Source organism: Lipophrys pholis (assembly GCF_963383615.2).
Source record: "Lipophrys pholis genome assembly, chromosome: 9".
Taxonomy (NCBI): domain Eukaryota; kingdom Metazoa; phylum Chordata; class Actinopteri; order Blenniiformes; family Blenniidae; genus Lipophrys; species Lipophrys pholis.
In genome coordinates this window covers 19,839,812-19,863,251 of record NC_137639.1, presented here as the reverse complement: position 1 = coordinate 19,863,251, position 23,440 = coordinate 19,839,812, and the positions used below count along the sequence as shown (strand labels likewise).

At 42.5% G+C, this 23,440-nt stretch overlaps 1 protein-coding gene across 1 annotated transcript in view; it reads right to left on the bottom strand.

Annotated features, from left to right (window-relative positions):
- Nucleotides 1-13,616, bottom strand: part of bcam (basal cell adhesion molecule (Lutheran blood group)) — a 54,888-nt gene extending 41,272 nt beyond the window's left edge. Inside the window, exon 1 of the mRNA XM_080472212.1 lies at nt 13,404-13,616. Coding sequence (XP_080328338.1) covers nt 13,404-13,467 — 64 coding nt within the window. The 5' untranslated portion in view covers nt 13,468-13,616. The remainder of the gene's footprint in view (nt 1-13,403) is intronic.
- Nucleotides 13,617-23,440: the final 9,824 nt, after the last annotated feature.

Sequence of the window (23,440 nt, the reverse complement as noted above, 5' to 3'; positions counted from 1 at the left end):
CTCAGGGAGTGTGTCAGCTTGTCCTTGTATCACCATAATCACTGATGCTGCATACCACAGAAGCAGACAGTGCGGAGAGAGTGATTTGTTCCACTTTTAATTAATAAAGTGTGTCCCGGAGAACAATAACATCAATCAATGAGTCTCAGCGTTTGACTTTTGACCTGAGAATACTAAATAATGTTTGATGTAATGCAATATTTTAGCTTGAAAGCATTCCAATGCGTGCACTTGCCTCTTATCCTTCCAAACAAATATGCTATTGTAAATATGATGGATATGATATATATATATATATAGCAAAGTACAAATTCAAGTGAAAGAGTATTGAAAACACTGAAAGAAAATCTCGCTTCCAAACAGATGGTCAAGGTAGGCGTTGTAAAATGAAGGTCGTTTAGGGAAATGGAAATGAATAGCAAAACATTATACAGTGGGAAAACAAAGACGTGCATGTTTGTGTGTGTGTGTGTGTGTGTGTGTGTGTGTTACCAGAAGGAGTAGGAGGCAAGTTAGTGAGGTTGTTGAAGCTTAACTATGAGCACCTGGTCGTGCCTCACCCACTTTCTCCACGTAAAGGAATCTGGTAATAATGAAGAGACATTAAAGAACATGATGGAGAGAGATAAGGGAGAGAGATCAGTGATGGGTGGATACAGGAGGAAGATGAGGGGAATGGTGTGGAGGTGAGGAGGGAATGAAATGTGAAACAGAGGGTAGTGGGCTCGAGGTCATCGTGAGTAAGATAAAGATGGAAAATGATTAAAAACAAACGGCCTCCCAGCTTTTCTCTACAAAGTCACAAAAGAGGAGTAAAGCTCACTTCTATCTAACTGAAGCTGCTACAAAGAGATGAAGAGGAGAGGCTGAAATGAAATGCAACCTCCATAAAAAAGAAACCGGGCATCTGCGTTCTTATGACTATATTCATAGCCCTCAGCCTGCGCCTTTCATCACAAGAATGGGGGTGGGGGGAGAGGAAAGAGAAGGAGAAACGAATCAAGATAAAAGCAGAAAAGACACTACTGAACTCGTTTCAATTAGCTGAACTCGAAGGTGGTGCAGTACTGGACCTCCTGCATGCACCATTCATTTACTATTTATAACAACGTGTTCAAAATTATAGTTCCGATCACAAAAGATGTTTTAGGAGATTACTTTGTGAGGAAGTGATTTGATTTACATTTCGAGGATTGGTTTTTATGTTATGATGTGAGTCACCCAATACTGAGTGGTCTTCTCAGAAACTTCCCGAGTCTGTATGTCACAAAATGTCATTTGAGAACAGCGTGCTTTTGTAAAGCCTAAGTTAGAATTAGACACATTCTGGGGCTGGGTGGGGGGCCCTTGGGCGGATTTTGACATTTATAGTGGGGAGGGTAAACGAGGGTTGGTGGTAAGTTTGCTGAGGCGAGCAAAGGCTTGTCCGTACAGGTAAAAGGCAGGAACTGGAGGAGACAAAAAAAAAAAAGAGTAGAGAAAGAACAGGAGGGGGGAGGGGGGGGGGGGGGGGGGTGTCAAACCCTGGAAGAAGTGAGCTGTATTAAAGAAGTATGACCTGAGGAATGTGAAATAGAAGAACACCAGGCTGACGGACAGGAGAGGTGGAAGCTGTCTGTCATCAGCGGAGCTCCAGAATTTTCCATGACTTCACCACTCCATCTTCGTGCACAAACCTGGCTGGAGGGCAAAGGAGCCATCCCCCTTAGCTCCATAATGAGCTGTGCGGAGGTGGCAGAGAGAGACACTTGGAGGTAACACTCGGAGGTAACACTTGTCTCTGCCATGCACAAGTGAAGGCAGATGGGCTCGAAAGACCCAGTCGATCCGGAAAACAATGTGGTCCCAAGATTAAAGAATCATTATAAACATTTAGCACACAAAAACCCAGATGCTCACCCACTGCTACGGTCATAAATCACACCAATTGCTTGCTTCATCCATAACATTCTGCAAAAAAAATCAGCGGCTACATATGGAAGAAATGCACCAAACGTGCATCAAGAAGTTTTGGCAAATGAAACGTGTAAATGCAGTGAACCATTCCTCCGTTATTCAACAAAACTATAATTGGGAACTCGTCAAAGAGTTAATGATCTTTCACTTTTTTAATGAAAACAAGGCAAACGACTGTTCATCTTTGAGGGCCTGATCACGTCCAGAACAATTGTGATCAACTAAGAATTCCGCCATGAGTGGCATCATGCAAAAACAGAAGTGTTCACATGAGGCTTTTGCGTGCACAAACATCTCCTGAAAAACATTTTGTTTCCATGTTTGTTCTCTCGAGGTCTCCGGGGAGTGATGAGATGGAGTGCTGAGCGCCCACGCGCACGTAATGAAATGTGATCCCATGGAGTTGGGCATGTCGGTGCAAAAAGTTATCAAACGTATTGAGCCAATACAGTAAATAAATCGGAATAAATGCACACTTCAGTAAATCGTGCAGCCACTTATTGCACTGAGAAAGTTTACTTTTAGAAAAACTGTACCATAAAGCAGATATATTTAATATTGGCAGAAACTGTTTTCGACATTCGTCTGAATTCAAAACAATTTAAAATACTATTTACTCAGGTTTTTGGGAGTGTGGCAGCAGTTAAGAAAATTGTATACTCAGCACAAAATTGTTTTAATTGCATTCACTATAAAGATCGAACAATCACATCTTACCAGTGTTAAGGCTTTACAGGTGTAGCACCAATTGAAATTAAACGTTTATTGTTTTTTGTTTTCTTGGTAGATTGCTGATTAAGTTGGATTTAGGAGTTGCACAGTTGAAACTTTAGCAAATGTAAAACTTGTTGAACTCACTAATGGCTGCCCTCACCAACTACTGTATGAAAGAAATGAAAGAAAACCCTGAAAAAACTGTATGAATAATTCACAGTTATTGGCAATACTTAACATGATTTCTACAATTCAAACTCTCTTCCCACCCACATGCATAACAACCTTATGTATAAACAACCGATAACAGCCTCTGTATTTATCTGTTAATTTATTCCATTTTGGATTGTACTCCACCCGAAGCCAGCCGCTGCAAACAAACAGAAGCACTGCAGTGTGTCAGTGTTACCAACTAATGTGGTTTACGAGCAGACCCATGGACCGAGCCTGGCCCGGGCTGATATGGCGGCTTGTTTCCACCATCCGCAGCAAGCCAACCAATCGTTTGGATATTGTCTCATGTTTGTACTGGAGGCTTTGGCTGCCCTCTGTGAGTCAACTGACTGATAATCCACTGCAGGGGATCTGACCACATCGGCGAGTGGGAGCACAGGCGGACACGGGTAGAGGAAGCGCACAGCGAGGGAGCCTGGCACAGGCACGCGGCGAAGCCAAGCCATTAAAAGTTTTACCGAGACACAAGAGCAGATGAATGAAGGCGGCAAAGCTGAGAAGGTATGAGGAGAAAGTGGACACGAATGAGGACATAAAGAGTGAGAGGCGTTGCAAGCGACCACATGCAACATGTGCTCAGTCGGTAACCGTCCAGCTGTCTCCTCTCTTTTGCACCAGAAAGAAAGAAAGAAAGGAAGAAAGAAAGAGAGATAGAAAGAAAGAAAATGTGGGTGGGAGTAGGAGAAAGTGTTGGGTGAAGGGCAGGAGGTCCTGTTCCACTCGGATACAAACAAAGTGAAGGAGGAGAGAACAGGTGGGTAGCCACAGGAGAACAAGTATGCCATTGTTTGGCCGCCTCGACTAGAACCATAAGGTCCAGATCCCCTCACACCACTGGTCCCTATGAGCATCTCTCAGTGGATGTGAACTGGGAGTTAGCATTAGCTGGAGGTTACTGCTGCACAGTGTGCTTTGACTTCCCCTGCCCCATCATGCCGATGGTGGGCCCGGCTATGGTGCTCTCCTGAACCGTTACACCAACTGCCCCTGAAATCATTGCCAGATAGACACACACACACATACACGCACACACACAGTGAAACAGATGGGGCTTGGTGGGGTGTGTGTGTGGGTGAGGGGCTATAGAGTAGGGTGTAGGCAGTCAATAGTAGATTTTTTTTTGGCCAGCTTTACCTTGCTCACTTCATTGCCAAGGAGAGCAGGCTCAACCTCTGACAGTCTGGATCATACACCACCAGCTGGTATACCGGGAGCCACAACCATGGGCGACATGGTGTTGCACAAAGTTAGGAGGCAATAAAACGGAACTACCACCAATTTAAAACAGAAAATCAGAAAAAGTCACAGAAGCAAATGACTGCGATTCCAAAAAAACAGGATTACTGAGGGAAATTGTGGCTATGTGAGATCCTTTCATACTGGCGGGCTGCAAACCCACACCCATCACCAGCTGGTACGGCCACTGATGTGGGGTTGGACACCCACACACACACACACACACACACACTTATTTATAACCTCTGTTAAGTCCGGATTCCAGGTAATGTTGGGGTTTCAGTAATGTTCACATGCTCTGAACAGCCTTGACTGCTCCAAGTGACGAGTGCCCACACACACAGCCAAGGCTGATCCCACACTCAGTGCAAACTCTCCCCTTTTGTCACACACTCACACACACACATACACACAGTGAAGTGTTAGTTCAGTTAATGTGGTCCACATTCCAGACACACATCGAAATACCCAGACGCCCCCTTTCACACACCTGCAACGATGCAGATGCGAACGCACACACTCACACATGCGAAGTAGTCACCTATGTATGTGCAATCACACACGCGGGTTTAAACATCAACAAGTACCACCTTTCATCAGGTTCCCCCTTTCACCGTGCCTCAGTGTGTTGCCGTCCTCTACTCCCTTCACTCTGCACCTCCTTTCTTCTCCGTTCCCTTCTTTTTCCTTTGCCTCCTTCTCTTCATGCCTCTCTGTCTCTCGCTGCTGTGTGTGTGTAATCAGTCCAGTATTAATACCTGCATTCCAACAGCCTACAGGAATGCCTTAACAATGTTGCACTGTTCAGGTGCAGAGAAAGAAAGGCTTCAATGAAAAATACATTAAAAAAAAAAAAAAAAAGTGCTGCAGCGAGGATTCCCAAGCCTACAGCAACCATGGAGTGAGGAACTTCATGCATTGATATGAGCACAGTGGAGTGGAATACACTTACATTTCACATTAGCTTTGATATGGACAATCCATTTGATATGAGTATCAATTCAGTTACTTTCTCTCTCAAACATACAATTGTGAGAGGGACAGAATAGATTACCACAGCTGAGCTATGTCCGCTGCAGCGTACCCATCCGTATTATTGTGGAGCTGCATTCATTACTTTGAATCTCCAATTTCAATTACTTCTATGATTGGAGTTCTCTGTTTTGTATCAGTCTGGAATCAGTATCATAGCTTGTTATTTCATCAATTTGTTGGATAAAAAAACATATTTGAAATGTTAACCTGTAGTTTTAAATGTCAATTTTAGTATTTCATCAAAAAAATCTATCAAACAAAGAGTAAATCAGGTACGCTTTGATTACAAAAAACATTTGTTTGTAACAGCCACTCCTTAAATGTGTTATTTCAAGAAAACAAATGTTTTATGTTTTGTTTTATGCACGCACCTCGATGTGCCACTCAATAAAATTCATCACTGAATAAGTGACTGGTCTTCATGTGGTCAGTCCCAAGTTGGAAAGGAATTTTGTTAATGTAATCATATTGATTTCCAGCCCTGGGTGAAAGCGATAGATAATTAAAAGCACTGACATACTAAACTACTCCATCTTTCTCCCATCCTCCATCAACCCCCCCACCCATCCCCGCCTGTCTCCCTTTGTCAGGCCTTATTATTGAACATGTGTCCTCCCTGCCCCTTCCATTACCCAACCCCACCCGCAAACATTGCACACACACACACACACACACACACACACACACACACACACACACACACACACACACACACACACACACACACACACACACACACACACACACACACACACACACACACACACACTGTGCAGCGTGCACGCCCAGACTGCTAATTGACAAGCAGAGTTGGTGCATCTTTCATCATTCTCCACGGTGTGTGCGTGCATGTGTGTCTGTGTGTGTTGTGTGAACGTGAAGGGGAATGGGAATGGGATCAAAGAGGGTCCTCCAAGCAGTCTGCCCGAGAGCTCTAAACCCCACTCCGGACTCCAGACAGCAGAAAAAAAAAAAAAAATCTGAATGCCTTTCTCATCTTTTACAAGTACAACATTGATGTATGGTATGTTTGGCTTGCTTTCACTTGAATATCGTCCTCTAAGACATTCAGTCTTGATGTGTAACATGGCTGTTGGTGGGCAGAAGCCATGATGCTCCTGAGAAAAAACACTGGGGTTATAATTACTTTAGCCCTCAATAACAAGAGGCTAAATCACTTAGCTACTCTGTAAGTCTAACATTATCCTCGCAATAAGTATCCATCCCGTTTGTTGTTCTGCAAATCGTACCGACATGAAATTGAGAATCATTTAGCCTGATGGAGTCCTAACCCAATTCAATGACATTGATTTTGGATTAAATATTCATACGGACCAGAAGCGAGCTTGTATGTTTTTCTATTGTTGTTGCCGGTGGATTCAAAAATAAAACTGAAATCTGATTCTTGCTGTATTACCAGAATGCAGAAAACAAAAAGAAGATGCAATTTTAAACCTGCTGCCAAAAAGTCTGTTTCCTGTCGCGATGCCAACCTTATGCAACATTACAAATATGTACACAAGTAAACAATGACTGCAAGTAGAATCTCTACTGTCAGTCAAAAATGGGACTAAAGAACCACCAGGAATTTGAGACCCGCTGTTTGTATTGGCTGTTTCTGTCCAGGTCATTGTGATGTGCAGACGCCACATGGTCAGGAGGACATAGAATGCATGTACCGAGCCCTGGTATGGACGATAGACCGATGATGGATGGAGAGCCAGACAAGGTTAGGAACACAGAAAGACAGATGAGCCCATGAGATGTGGAGAAGAAAGACGCAGTGATAAAAGGGATGATTTACAGACACGGGTGTAAAGCAGGGTGTGGTGAAGACGTCGTCAAACAAATTCCGGAGAGAAAAAAGTAACTGTAAGAAACTTGCACCAAAGTTAAGAACAGGATGTGACTTGAGGACAACATTAACAGTCAGCGCATGGTAACTTCAACCCTCTACTCCTCTTTTTCAAAGTCAAGTTCACACAGGCAGAGATGAGCAAAGGGAACTTCAGTGGTCGTTGTTTCTGTGGGGCTCTGGTAAGTAAAACCTCTCTGAAACAAAGACGAGTTATGCCCTCGGGCGAGCTGCATGACTCAGAAGCCTTGAAAATTGACACTGGATCAGTTTCAGAGATGATACTCTGGACTTATTCTCAGGTAGCGAGGGCAGCCCCCTTTTCCCACACAGACATGAAGTCATAGAAAACACAAAAAATAAAGCATTCACTAAAGTGTGAGTGAAAACTTTAATGCAAATACCACCTCTGAATGTTAAACCTCAACATGCCTCCCTTTGCCTCCTACTCTTCCTTTCCCTTCTCATCGTGGAGGATTAATGTTCCCACTCCTGTCTCCCAGGTCCCCCTGGCCCAGTTAAAGCAATAAGGTCTCATTGTCAAACAGTGACCAGGCACACAGGGGAGGTTAACCACTGCTGTTTAACCATTAACTAGATTAAAGTCTGGGGGGGCAAAGGAATGTTCTGACAGATGGAAAATATAGATTGGACACAAGGTGCGGTTTGAAAGAATGAGGACTACTCGTGGTTTCGGATGCCTTTGTCGTGATTTAAGCAAATTTGCTCACATGCATACTTGTAAACATACAGCCTGGTGAACTTTAAGTCACCCTCATTTCTTGGTTATCATTATGGGATACAGATAAGGTAGAGGAAAAGAAATGTCTGAGGCTCCATTGTCATAATTCTGAAACTGTTGCTGGCTCAGAGGTGCATTCTAGCATCACTTAACAGTATTACAGTTTTTTGGCTTATTTTGCAGAAGCCTTTATCCAAGTGTCAGACATGTAGGGTCTGAGGAACAAACAAGTTCAATCAGATGTCCAGTCAGAGCACTGATTGTACAGTTTTGCCCGCTCCGTCCCCAACACCAAGCAAACCCAGTGGTGTGGAAAGACACGAGGTGGTAATGGAACCCAAGTGTGTGTGAGAGAAACAAGGGGGGGGTGACAGGGCTTTTTTGGAGGGGTGCATTCAACAACTGCTGCTGAAGCAACTGTTGATGTCTGAAAGGCAACAGCTTGCGTGGCTCCCGGAGGACCCTCCACCAGCCAACAGTCAGATGGAGGGTTTAGGGTTGGAGGGGCGCAGGGGTTAGGATTTCTAGTCTCATGCCAGGAATATGATCTTTTTGGCCCGAGATCCAGGCTTCTCTATGTCATTTCCCATTTCTAATTGGTATTCCTCAATCCAGACGTTGTCCGCCTGTCTGATCTTCACTGCTGCTATCTCGGGCTTTATCACTTTTGTTCATTTTATCCTTTGTTCTGTAGGATTTGATTGATTTAAAGCAGCTGGACAAGATACAACTGGAGTATAGTCAATCCCTTCTCCACAGTAGTCATGAAACATCATATTTCCTTTCAGTTTCATGACACAGATTTGTACCCTGCATGGCCTAAAGAGTGCTAGCCAATCCTGCTGCTTTGTATATTCCTACACGACACACACTGGAGCGCACAGGTTCTTATCCGCATCTTGCTAAAGCACTCTCCTGCTAAATGGATTGGCAGCACTTAACCTCGTCTCCTGAAAGAGCCCAGAGAATTTTCAATTTTGCTCCATCCCTGAATTGCAACCCTCCCCACCCCAATTTGCCATCACATATACAGAGATGCAAACAAGGACACATACAGAGATCCGGAGAGCCTCCTTTCAAGGCTGCATTTTAAATTACACATCACCATCAGTTTCCTCCCAGGAGACGAGAACAACATCTCTACACGGTGGCAGCACAATAGTCCGCTGTAGTCATCTTTCATCCTATCCCTCGATATATCTGTGTCCATCCCTTCCTCAGCTTCCTTCCTCACCTCCCAACAACTCCCACTAATGGAGAGAGCACAGCCTCAAAGAAACAGGCCAAACCATAACAACTTTTAATAGGATTCTTTTGTATTCCTAGGAATGTGAGATACTTTATCAGACCTACGAAACCACTCCGGAGAAGGATTCAAATCCAAACAGTGGCACAGGCAGACACCATAGTGGAATACATGCTTTGGAAAATGAGAAACACGGAGGTGACAAGTGGGGGAGTATGATCATTCTTATTTTAAAATCATCAATAGCAGCCATAAATCTATTGTTTCAGAAAAGGGCCCTGGGGATGGGTGTAAAAGCAAACAGTGACCTCTCCCATTAAAACACAGCAGGCAATCTTCCTGATGCTATGCAGGGTCATTAAAAGTGAGCTGTTCACAAAAGCTCAGTGGTTGACACACACACACACACAGGCAAAGACAACATGTTAAATCACAGCAAGCAAATCCACAAAAACAATTGGGCATAAGATAAACTAAGCTACACCACTACTGTTTAGGGGAAAAAAAACTAAACAGGGAAAGTATAGTAAAAGCAAGACACCATAACATAGCGAGCCGGATAATGAGATGAGGAATCAGAGACAGGATGATCGGGCTGGAGATGGGAACAAAGATACAGGTAATCTGGCGAGAGACACATTTTGTTTATGTATGAGAACCTGTGAAGGTTGGAGTGCGTGGGTAATCACAGCTTTGGCTGCAGCTCTTTTGAAGCTCATGAGGGGATATAAGATTGAAAGAGTAGGGGGATAAACTTTTCCATCGGCGCTGTGAATCACATCATTCTTACCAACTGACTTCACCAGGATTAACCACGTGCACATAGTGCCCCATCTGTTGATGCACAATTGTCTACCAGGGCTGACTGCCAGCGCACCAGCCAACATCAGTGCCATATCGAAGTGTTGTGATGTAGTTTAATGTGTTATTCACAGCAAATAATAAACACTACTGGGCCTTCTGAAATCCCCTTTCTCTCAGAGATCAGGGCTTACTAAATGGAATTTGAGAGCAAACCAACCTTATTGTGGCTTTTACTCTAACAGACCAGTGTTTAATTAGAGCCCAGTGGTTGTTCAGCTAAGCTGAACCATAAGAACGCAACCTGGCAGGGCACAGACTCCAGCCTTTCACCTATAATACTACCCCTAGATGGCGAGATGAAAAGCGCATTGTGCCTGCTTGTTTGTATGTGGATTACTGCCTGTGAAATCTGGTCGAGGAGGGGGGGGTTAAAGTGCAAAAGGAAGCCCCTTTCCATAGAATTTGAGGTGATGACAAACAGAAAACACACATTACGAGGCAAGCTCCAGCGAGTCCACAGGAATGCCACTCATTCCTTCAAGGTAATTTACTCGGTCACTGTCACACAGACACACGTACCCACAAACACAATAATTACAGCCTCCATTCCAAGGCCCACTCCTTCGGGGACCTAAATAACAAGGGGACAGCCCTGTATTTGCTCTCTTGGAGCAACTAGGATTAGTCCCGTCACTCAATTCACAGCTATAAGATTTCCAGTGTTGCGTAACACCAGAATTTATTATAGTATAGTTGTGTATGCATTTTCCTTTGGGTGAGTGCACATACTAATAGATCAGCGAATGTATGTCCCTTCCTGCCTATAAATACTCTTGGATTTGAGAATGTACGCGGGTGTCTGGTTGCAGTGAGATTTAAAACAAGAGCACCAATACAGCTGTAATAGAAGATCTCTGGATTTTACCTCCTCACGGCTAAATGGCTCTTTTTCTGGCCTAATACCATAATAATTACACATGGCTGTAGGGGGTGCACTTTGGATGCTACGCTGGCAGGGGGTACAGAAATTAAAAGTGAGGAAATGACTGTGGGAATTAAGGCGGTGTTAGACAAAGAAGCTGACGCTACATGTTAGAGGCTCACACCTTGAACTCAGCTGATGCTTGTCACACCGATTCTTTCCACTTGTTCCTGACCACTTTGGAGTCGCTACAGTTTAGCTTAAACTCATTTGACCATTCAACTCTTCTTTTTTCTTTTTACATTATCATCGCTTTGTTCTTTTTCCCTCCGAAACCTGAAAAAGATCAAAGATATAAAAGAGACTAAGGCAATCATAAGGACTGTGAGACTGTTGCTTGTTTAAAATACCTGCAATAAACACGGATGTGACATCTTGTATTCCATAGTAAATGCATATATGAATACAATTTAAGGAAATACATATATGGCTATTACCGTGTGGAAATATCCATTCGTTTCATTGAATAGTTTTGCATCACAGTATGTAGTGTATGAGGAATTGTGTTTTAAGCTTGACTGAACTCAATGATGATGCAGAAAGTGTAATAACAGAGTTTATATACCGTAACTTGGTCCACTTGATCTCCTCTGCCCAGATACTTTTATGCAAATACATAACTCGCTTCATCCAATCGGCCCACAAAAACTATCACTGCCACTACTAGGCGGAGTCACCATAACATTTAACTGATGGTTGTAATAAGCTGTTTGCAATAGCTGTTTATTGGGATTTTCAATTTGTCTTTTTTTTTTTTTTTTAATTGACAGAAAAGTCCCACTAACACAAGCAGGAGAAAACACACATTTGGGTTTTCTCTGTGAAAACACTTTTATTCTTTTTTTTTATATATATATGCTGACATAGCTGGAAGCCACACATGTGTGACCAGAAATTCTGACAATGTAAGTGTGACTCGAAAGCTTCCTATTTTTTAGACAGAACAAAGCTAAAAAAAACAAGAAATATGTCAAACTTTCTTTTTTTACTTTAAAGACACAAAACATTCTTCACTCAGACTTCAAATCAGAATTTCCAGGGCGTGGGACGGTGTTGGGCAGCAATGAACTCGGCACCTGGAACCAAGCCTTTAAATCAATGCACCACAGCTGTGTGATGCGTGATACACTACACTGCATCCATCAATTACGAGGCACTTTTTAGTGCAGGTACCTTTTAAAAGGCTCCATGAAGGCGAAAACAAACAGCGAAGCACAACGACTGTCTCCAAAGCCAGACAGAACGGAAGGTGCAAGGGAAAATGCAGGCAATCAAGTGGCAGTAAAAAGAAAGAAAAAAAAAACTAATAATGGAATAAAAAAGTTTGACCATTTGGATCAGCATAAAAAAAGTTGAGAGTAAAGGAGGACTGCTGAAGGGAGTACAGTAAGAGGAAAGGTGGTAGGAGTTGATAAAGTGGGGAGTCCCTGGCATTCAGCCCTGCCCTTTCCCCTAACCTGCCCAGATATTTGAGTTAACTCCTTATGACCAGGCTTTATCAATGACTGGGGGGGGGGGGGGGGGGGGGCTGACAACAACAAATCAGTAAAACTTTAAAGACTGACCAACATCAAGAAGTCCACACTGAGGTCAACAACCTTGAAAAAGTGCCCCAGCGTCTCATCTTACACTGGGGTTTGGTCACTTTTTTAACAAACTTTTCCTTAACAAAGATTAAATAGCCCCAGGCCTTAGTAGGCTTGCATTTAAATAGACTTAGTCTCCTTCTCGCTCTTTCTCTGGCAGCACCCAGGGGTGCTGAGGGTGAGGCGCACTGCCAACTTAAGGAGACATAAATCCCGCAGATCAGACATCAAAGAGCTGGAAGACTGCGGCACAGCAGCTTGGATGAGACCAGCAACATGGTCTTCACAATGAAAGCTCATGACTTCTCACTACAGGGGAAGAGCCTCAGTGAAGCCGATACCAGGATCTGGAAGATTCTCTTTACAGCCCACGGTTGCTATTTCTGCGCTCAAAACAGCTTTTACATACGCAATAAAAGGGCGAATGTTTGAGATGTAGACTTTGTTTTTTCTGGAGATAAAACACACTTGTGTTGCAAATGAATCCAGATTGTCGCAATCCTGAGTGCTAGAAAAGTGCGGCATAGATACTTTACGCACATGTAACCTGCAAAGATAAAAGCTTCAAACATCCCGACAGCGCAGATAAGTGGTTACATCGACACACAATCACATAAAACTAACAAGCTTTTCTGCTACGAGTCCAGGATAAAACACGGTTTTGGTTGATTTTTTATTTTTTCTTTCTTTTTTTTTTTTTTTTTTTCTTGGTTTGGTTGCTCAAAACAAACCTTAAAACAGCGAACACGCGCCTCATTGCACTATATTTGGATAAATAGGTTACTGCTCGGGACGCGGTCATTGGACCGCAGCGTGCTCGCGCTTGTGGTTAAAGTGGCGGACCTGAGAAAGTCCGCACAAGAAGAAAGTCTCAATTTCCAACCCTCGAAGGCACAGAAAGCAAAGCAGCCGCGTCAAAAGCGTGACAAAGTTACAACGAAGGGTCGTTCTTGTCTTTTTATTTATTTATTTATTTTTCTTAAAATGAGGCAGAAAGTCTGCAGGAGGTTTACCTTGAAATGCCCAGAGGAGCAAGGTGCACAGGAGCGACGCGCGTCCAAATGTTATCCCGTCCATGTCCGCTCTTCTAACTTCTCGGAGGAAAAGTATTCACTTTGTTTGTGGTTGTAGGGTGTGGAAATGTGGCACAGCAGCAAGTCTTTTTCTTCTTTCAATGCTCCAAAGCTTTCCGGACCTCTCTCTCTCTCTCTCTCTCTCGCTCTCTCTCTCTAGAAGGAGTGTCTCTCTCTCTCTCTCTCTCTCTCTCTCTCTCTCTCTCTCTCTCTCTCTCTCTCTCTCTCTCTCTCTCTTCTCTCTCTCTCTCTCTCTCTCTCTCTCTCTCTCTCTCTCTCTCTCTCTCTCTCTCTCTCCTCTCTCTCTCTCTCTCTCTCTCTCTCTTACACACACATACACAGAAATCTGATGCTGGTGGCAGTCTACTTGGTTGATATATTTGCACAAAAGGTGACCCCTCTTTCCCCCAATATACCCCCCTCCTCTCTCTCTCTCTCTCTCCTCTCTCTCTCTCTCTCTCTCTCTCTCTCTCTCTCTCTCTCTCTCTCTCTCTCTCTGAAAAGACCTGCTTGACTAATCTCGGTAGGTCTACTGGGGCCCGCATGATTTCTTTAGAGGAAGTTAAAAGTGATTTTATCATGAGGCACACTGACTCACAGCATCTCCAGAAAGACTATCCTTTCAGACAAAAATAACTTAACTTTCCCAGAAAGATGAGCCAAAGCAGTTTTCACCACCAACTATCCACAAGACTATTAAAAAAAAAAAAAAATCTCTCTCTCTATATATATATATTATAAACATGTTACTATTAACATCTTAGAAGTATGTATTTGACTTTGAAAATAAAAGGAGGTAATAAGATGGCAAAGAAGGAAAAAAAATTACTCATTAATACATCAAAATTGCCTTATTAAAATGGGTTGATTAAGTGGAAAATTGCGGGCGACACAATTATGCAACTGCAGGGTGGATAGAAGGAATTATCTCCAACTAGGCTACTTCATGCAAGTAAATTAATCTGCCAGGTTAGTAATCATCACCCAGAGGTCTTGATCACATCCATAAACTAATTGAAAGGGTGAAAATCAGCTCTCTGAAGCCCCTTTGCTCCATAAATTCCCTGCTGAAGAGATTCATGTCCTGATCTTGTTTTCTTTTTGCGCCAGATTATTAAAAACACATTACAGTTAAAGTCCACTTGTAATGTATGAGGGTAGTAAAACATCAAACACCATTAATATATCAAAATGGCCTCGATAAAATAGGTTGTTAAACCATTAAAGCTTGATTAGGTGGGAAACAGGAGACAGCACAGTTTTGTAGACAGAGGAAATTATCCCCAACCAGTCAAGTACATGCTGATAAAATGAATCTTCCCTGGTAGTAAGGATCATGTCGGGGGCTCAATCACACCCAAAAACTAATTGGATAAAGAAAAACAATAATCAACTCTCTGAAGCCACTTCGTCCCACAGACAAATTTCCTGCCCAGGCTTCGCCCTTCTCAACTTGCATGTGTCTTAAATAATGATTTTCATTTTCAAGGCAACCGGAGGGGCATTTCTAAAGCTGTCTGTCAATGAGAGGCATACCATTCATTCTTAGACTTATAATCTCTTCTGAATCTGTTTGGGTATTTACAGGGCATGGTGCAGTCCAGTTAGCTGTTTGCTGTTCAGATATACACTTATCAGGGGGAGTCTAAGTGGCTTATTCACAATACCACAATTCAAGTGTTACTTAGACAGGCTATTGTTTGACCGACGAAGTTGACTCATGGCAAATCCCATAAGCCTTGAGATGGACAACATATACCACTATAAGCCCACTATGAGGTGGCTTAGTATACCCAGACCCAAGTGCATAACACAAACATCCACCCCCCTGCCGTTTGTTCTTCTGCTGGAGTCTGAACGATCACGGAGCTGGGCAGAATAATGGACGCACCCTGCAGGTAATCGTCCCTTGTGGAGCAGTTGCACCGAACGACACACATTCCAGACATAGTTAGCCCAAAACAGCTGGTTAATATTTTCTCAGCCTTGTTCGAACAGGAGATGTGATACTTGCAACCTGCTTTACCTCGACATATTCACAGGGCAGTCGCCCCGGCAGACGGGATCTGATAGCCGAGCTGCCTGGAATGCACACACACAGCTGTTCTGCACATTAAAGAGGACACTGGCAGGACTTTACAGAGGTTAGTAAGAGTTTGATGGGACCGAGGCAGTCAGTTTTACCCTCACACCCGTTCATTCTGTCGACGTCTTTCCTTCTTTTCGCTCCATCTATTTCCTGGATGTGATAGCGGGAGGCCCATAAGTCTTCCTACCAAGCATCTAACTTCGATACAGCCGTTCATCCCTGATATCGACCCACTCATAATCATCTCTCAATGCAGCAGGGACACGAGATCCACTAACAATCCTCTACCCCGTGCTGAGGGACATATTGCTGTACAACACTGGCAGGGCCTTACGTAAGACCTTTATCATGCTGCGGAGCTGAGGAGAATGCTGATATAGCGAAGCACGAGGCAAGTAAGGCTTTCAGTCTTTCATACAGTAGCGGTGATTTACTGTACTGGCTCATTACTTAATGGAGCTGCAGCAGAGGACAGACAGAGAGAGGAGAGGAGAGGAGAGGAGAGGACAGAGGAATAACACAGAGTAGCAGAAGTAATGGCGCAAGAGAAGGGTAAATGTAAAGTATTTTACAAATTTTTCAGCACATGTGAAGTGAAGCTGGCGCATCAGAAGACTGAAGTAAAAATGTAAAAATGAGGTCGTCACGACACAAATGACAGGGTATTACTCTTTGTTTGTACAAACTGACACACTACTCAGACACAAACCTTTACTAGCTGAACACAGCTCAAGTGTTTCTGTCTTACAGGAATGGTTTTCAAGCCAAATCAATAAAAAAAATTAAAAATCACATTGTGGGGGGGGGGGGGGGGTCTTACATGCAACTGACATGAATAGATCACAATTTTCTATATGGACCAGTGCATATTTTGCAGCTTCTTATCAAGGTAATTGCTCCGTGTGTGTTAATGCTGCTTTGTTTGTTGATGGATTTTGAAGGCGCTCATCCATCAAACTATTTTATCAGTCTTCTTGTCACGCCGGTTACAGCATCAGCAGACGGAGCAAGACATCACACTTGTTTGCCGACCCCCAACCATGTCCTCCAGCTTTGCTACAAGGGCCTTGCTATGTTCCCAACCTAGGTGGGATTTAATCCCTGCAGTTTGCTCCTCCAGACAGACATGCCCAGAATACTTTCAAAAGGGAGAGATCCAGAACGGGTTCAGCTTTTAATGCCTGAACCACCACAGCTTGTTTCTCCGAGCATGAAGAAAACATCGGTCCAGCTCCTCTAGAAGCCAAACGACTGATATCCGTAACTAAGCAAAGGAATTTTAGGTTAGTTTAATCGGCAAATGTACTATCCACAGTTCGTATTCAGTGAGCAGGAACAAAGTGTGTTGGCTGATAAAGAGCTGTGTCCACACACTCGTACCTCTCCATTACACAGCAGCGCTGAAGAATGCATCACGGTTGAAGTCATGATATTCCTGCAGCTGATGTGACACATTATCTTTTCAAAGGAGATGGTAGGACGGCCAAAACGAGAGCGTTTTCAAGCAGGGTATCTGGAAAAATTGGAGGTGCATTGCAGCTGCATTCCAAAAGGCAGTATCCATCATTACGAATTTAAATCATTTGAAATAAATCAGAACTGTTGTTAAATACACTTTAATCCTAAGAACCATAAAAAGAGGACAGGTGTGGACACCACAATGACATTGATTATAAAACTAGATGTATTTTATTGCAGCAGCGTGAACCCATCAGAGTAGAACTCTCCCCCCCCCCCCCAAATAGGAAGCTTAGGGAGTCAGCCAAACACATTTAACAATAGTTTATGATTTCTCTCTGATTACGTTAGTGGACTTGTGCTTTTTAAAAAAAAAAAAATTCTCCCAACTATGAAGTCAGACTGCAATCTGCCAGGAGACAAAAAGAGTCCGACTTCGCATTGCACAAAAAACCTTGAGAACGTTTCACTTTAAGGATCATCAAATTACAATTCACCCCATGGGAGGAATTCTGGCCTGAACTAAATATAATGGCAATCCAATCAACGGTGTAGCTGTTCAGACTCAGAGGTACAGAGGAAAAAAAAACAGAAACCCTCACTGTGGTATCAGAAGAAATTGAAAGGGGATCTTCAGGGACTCATCCTACCTGCACAAAATTTCGCTCTCTAAAGTGGTTGTCGAATGTATCAGCCAAGCAGACCAGCACTGTTGCAATGTATCCTAACGGCCACAGGGGGTAGCATTTTTAAAATTGACAAATTTGTATATAGTGCTTTTCCCTGTTATGATCACATGGAGTGGAATGATTTTTTTTGTCTTCAATAGAGCTGTCACATTACCCCCTTTTTTGTCTTTTTCTTTTTGCATAAATACACATGAATGTCACATGCAAGAATCCTGCAAGTACAGCGTTTTTAAACACAATCACCAAACATCCACATATGAATATTGTCACACTTTCAAAACATACTTCAGAGAGACTACTTTATTGTTACTTGTTTTGTGTGATTTACCATCCTCAACCCATGTCAAAAATTACACCACCTGACAGGGGGGATATTTGACACGTTGGCCTAAAGCAAGAGGATAAAGAGGAACAGAGACAGGGAGGCACTACAAAGGGAAGAGAGATGTGTAATGAAAGAATAATGAAGAGAACAGATTAGAAGTGGAAGAGGAGGGGAGAACTTTAATTCCAAAGTCAGGGGATGGGTAACATATAGCCCCAGGGAATAATAGCAAAGTACAGGCAGGGAGAAAAGAGAGGAGCAAAGATAAAAAGTGAAGGTAGCTATAATCTTATATTAATTCTCATGTCCCGACACTGTGGAGTAGACTGAATGATGTGCTGAAGCTCCATCTTTCACTTCGCCCATGACTCTTTGATCTCTCCCTTTGTTTCACCCTCTTTAGTCTCATTTCTATACGTGACCTTCGTCTGTGTCCATTTTAATCTCTCTCTATATCTCTATTACAACCCTCTCCCCTTCTCTTCTCTCGGTCGCTTTTCTTTTTTGGCTGGACTTCAGACGGTTGCATATTTTCCAAGCATTGATACCCAGTGGAGTATGAGTCATGGTGCAGAGTTTGCACGCTGATGAGGCCACTCTCTACGGGAATTCAGCATTACTGGGGAATATAACTTACACTTGCTGCCAACTGGCTCTGAAGATCAATAGACCCAACAATGCAGTAACTACAACAACTCCTAATGATTCACCCCGCCATCATCATCGCTATACTCTCCCAATGGTTTACATACCATGGATGTCTGATGGTTTACCTGCAATAGAAAGAATAGCTTTAATAGGCCGGATCATTATTAATGGTCCCAACAGCAGAGTGTTGGTGCAAATGCGCTGTGCCTACAGGGTTGGTTATAACAAGATCAGATGAGCGCCTGTATTTTGCTGACGAGAGTCACTGGAGCAATGTCTTTTAATGCTGTTTTGTGTCTATCACCGTGGATTCTGCCAGACCCGGCGCCAGCCGCAATACCACCCACTCTGACAGTAACTCTGTGGGAGGGGAAATCTGTCACGCTCACTGTGGACCGGGCCGAGTGACAGGAAACTGTGCTGAACAATATGGCAGTCACATACCCGCCTCTGTGCCTATAGAGCAGGTCACCGCATCATAAAGGTCATCTGTGTTCGTCAACTGCCGGCAGCCTCGTTTACAAGAATCGGGTTTTACGAGAACAAAGAGCAAGGGAGACGAAACAAATGTGATTTATGCATTTCAGTGTTTGTGGTTTCGAAGCAGGATTCCTTATTGTGACACTAGGGCATGATTGAACTTACCTAACCGGCAGCCTGGACTAAACACATCAAATAATTACGATTCAAAATCCATGTAAAGCAGGGCCGCCAATCACTCTGCATTTAAAGGGAAACTCATCCTATAAAGTGAAAGATCACAGACCTCACATATAGGCCCTGATCTAGTAAAGGTTTCCACGAATAAAAATGAGCATTATGATAATGCACCATCACATTTATGGATTATCAGGCATATTTACCAGATCATACAAAGTACTGGCAGAAGTTAATGCTAAAAGAGTCATTCACAATACACAATGTGATTTACAATAAGATAGTCTTTTGTCACTCCTTTCACTTTTTTGAAATATTATCTCCGGGTTTATTTTAACTGTCAAATTCAGATTTACTTGCTGTAACACTTTGATGTTGGATAACTTCCTCCATAAACACGTCCATCGACATGGTATCACATTCAGTTTTGTGTTTGTGGGGCCTCAGTGTTCTATCCAACTCTTCCATGGCCAACGCAAGCAAACGAACACAGAAGCAATGCCATTTCCAGTAGATTGTTCTCATGTAAACAGAGTCTAATACACACAAAAAGCACATAGAAATAACTGTAATTGATGTCACTTATTATTCTTAGTCAATCACATGTAAAACTGCATTAAAAGTGAAAGATATTTTGCAATTACTTTGCAATTTGTTCGCATGACTGTGCAAGTAGGCTTTTTTATTTTTTTTTTGCAGTATATGAGTAAATCAAGGCCATTGTCTTTTATGCTAAGTAGTGCATTATGGCTGTTGTTGGACTTCCTAAAGAATTCACAAATAAAGGTTTTTTTCAATAGCTCTCTGGATCAATAAGTAATAAAAGCATTATAATACAGCTCCCGGTTAGAAGCTTCAGGATGTTTTTTCATCGACCTGCAACTGTCTCATCTGCTATCATCATCGTTTTGTATTACAGCTAATTTCATCTATTTAACTCCTCCCGACACTCTAAGCCAAATACAGATAATATTAATACAGGCTGGCATTATTGTTTGGATTGAGTCTCTATTTTAGCAGAAGCAGATATTCACATGGAAGCAAATAACAGAAACATGAATGAAGTGAATGGACATTTCATGTGACAAAAGAAAGTAATTAAGCTGGGATGTGTGGACAATTTTCAGTGTTGCCGCTAAACGCAAAATTGAAACTGATGTATTCAGACTGTAGACCGACACAAAAGCCGTCACTAATTCAGTGTCACCATGATAGCATCAAGCCCACAAAGACATCACTTTTAGCACATCACAAATAACAGTTTTTGTAAATGTGTCTTATTAATATTATGCAGCATATGTATTTCTAAATATGTTCAAGCCGGGAAAATAACCGACTTAAAATCACCTTTGCATGATTTCACCTTCAAAAATCAACCAAGAGCAAAGGTTTGTCCCCTCATAAATCACATTTGGAAACGTTCTTTCATTAAAGTTTGATCACTTTTAATGCAGAACATATATAAGTGTATAACAGTGAATGTACTTTGATGGCCTATAGGATTTAATCTCTATTTTACGGGACCACTCGTCGCACGGTAATGGCGCTGAGATTTTAATGAATGGTTTTGTTGTTTGTTGTCTCGTCTACAATGCTACAAGAGATTTATGTTCCACTCTGCAGTCGGTCAGACGCTCACAGTCCACTATTAATAGAAAAGCACTTTACAAGATCAAATGCGGGAGCTTATGATACAGTTATTTCCAGCTTGTTGGAGCTGGAAATAATTGAAATTCAATTAAATACAAAGTTTGTTCTTTCAAAGGTCATGAAGCCTATATTATCAGTATAATCATTAACACAATTTATTAAGCTATAGCAGATGCTTTCCTTATCCGGATGTTTATCTTCAAAGGTGATTTTTAATCCAATAGAAATAAAATGAGAAATGGGTTTTAATTTAATATTCCATATCTGAACAAGACATTAAAGCTGATCTTGTTAATACTTTCACTGTTATGGTGCTCTTTAATTTGTACAACATGTTCCTGCTAATCACAAAGTGATGTAAAATTAGAAATCGAGGCTTACGTACAACATGCTGCAAAAAGGAACTTCATTTTAAGTTGCAAGAGTTCTAAAAGAAAGATCATTCAAATTTGTCTTTTCTAAAACTCTGTGTGTGCGTGTGTGTGTGCGCGCGTCTTTTTCATTTAGCTCACTCTGTACTCTTGAACTGCGGCTGGCTTTTCTTCAGACGTTTTTTTCTGTATTCCGTGTAAATGTGGCTTTTCAGAGGGAAATTAATTAGGAATCAGCCTCTGCCTTCAAAGTCCCTGCATTGCACTTTATGTTGCTTACAACACACACACACACACACACACACACACACACACACACACACACACACACACACACACACACACACACACACACACACACTATGCCTGCTGGGCTGTATGGACTTTATCGTTCCTACACCAAGTCGACGTTGGCGTCGTCTCTGCATTCCAGCCCTCAGGCTTTGAATATGAATACATAAACCATTTTGTAGAATATTAATCATCCTTTGCCACTGGATGAATTGCAGGCAATTGCAAAATTCTCCATGTCCTCCCCGGGGTTACAATAGCAATATGAAAGTGTTACCACCTCTGTCAAACTTAAATGGTGTATTTATATGTGTGAGCATATTTTTATTTGCATATTTAGGCTGTCCTGGTGGGATTCCCAAAGCAATGTCAGACGAGTGAAATAATAGCCTTCTTCTGTGTACTTTCTCAATTAAACACTGCGAGGCTTATTTATCCACTAACTGGCCAAACATGTTTTGCATTTTAAGCTTATTTGCTAATATAGAGGTTTCTCGCCATAATCAGATGTTGAGACGGCGGCCGTGTGCTGTGATCCAAGGTCATTTGCACAAACTGTACACAAAAGTGATGTAACGCCAACAAAAACTATTCTAGTTGCGTTCTCGTGAAAATGCCTGCATAGCAAATGCGATATGTAGTGAACCCATTTAGAAATGGGGTTATGTTGATGTTTTTTTTTCCATTTCACATCCTCAGATGCAGCCATTTTTTTTCAAGACCCATGACTAATGTTATTCAAAGATTTGAAGTTTTACAGAAGAAAAACAAGATGCTGCTGGTAATGCTCTTAAAAAATAGAGGTATTGCTAGTTCTATTCTTCTTTTTTTTGCTTAGCTTCCTAAGATAACATGGAATGGCATTGGCTGTATGGTTAAGAGTGTCTCCTGCTGCAGTGTAAATGTACAATTAGATGCTTTCTTGGCGCGTGGTGGAATAATACCATTTAATTCAGACATGCCTTCTATTTATCCAGCTCGAAAAGGAAAAAGCATCAGGCGTGAAATTCAAAGAAAAGCTTCATACTAACGGAGACGGGGACAATTCAAAAAGACAATCTGTTGTGGCAACCCTGTTATGGCAAAACGCTGAAAGACGAAGAAGTTAATAAATAAACATGAATACATTTTGTAAAAAAAAAAAAAAGAAAAGAAAAGTGTGGAATATGATTTGTTTCAATGTGAAGAAAAAAAAAACCCCAGTGAGAAGGATTTTCTATCACTGTCAAGGCAGCTCACCGTCTTGAGGGCCTAAGATCAAACCATGTTTGTCTTTGTGCCTCTGTTGTGCTGCCTGATTTGTTTTCCATCTGTGTGTGCATGCTTGGGTCTGTGGCAGCACAAGGCAAGGACCCATCTGTGTGCAACCAATGAAGCCTGAACCATTACATCTTTCTTGATTTCCCGCCACCCCCCCCCCCCCCCCCCCATCCAAAATACCCCCCCACGCATATGGTGAAAGCAAAGAACAGGCCAACGCCCCCGAGACACGCCGTCCCAGACTCTGTGCAGACACCACCTTTAAGACTCCAGTCCGATTGATCAATATTGCAGCACGTTAAATCTTCAAACGTCTTTCGCTCATCTTTTCCCACTTCAAGTCAAAAACAAGCTTTTCACCTCTCACTCGTCTCTCCATCCAGCTAATCTGGAACCCTTCCTTCATCTCTCATCAAATCGAACCCGCCCCCTCCTTCCCCCCCTGTCTCTTCCCTTTTGAAACGGCCTCTCTCTCTTCCCCTCTCTCTCGCCCGTAATGGGGGGGTAATTATGGCATTACAGCCACAATGACTGGGCAG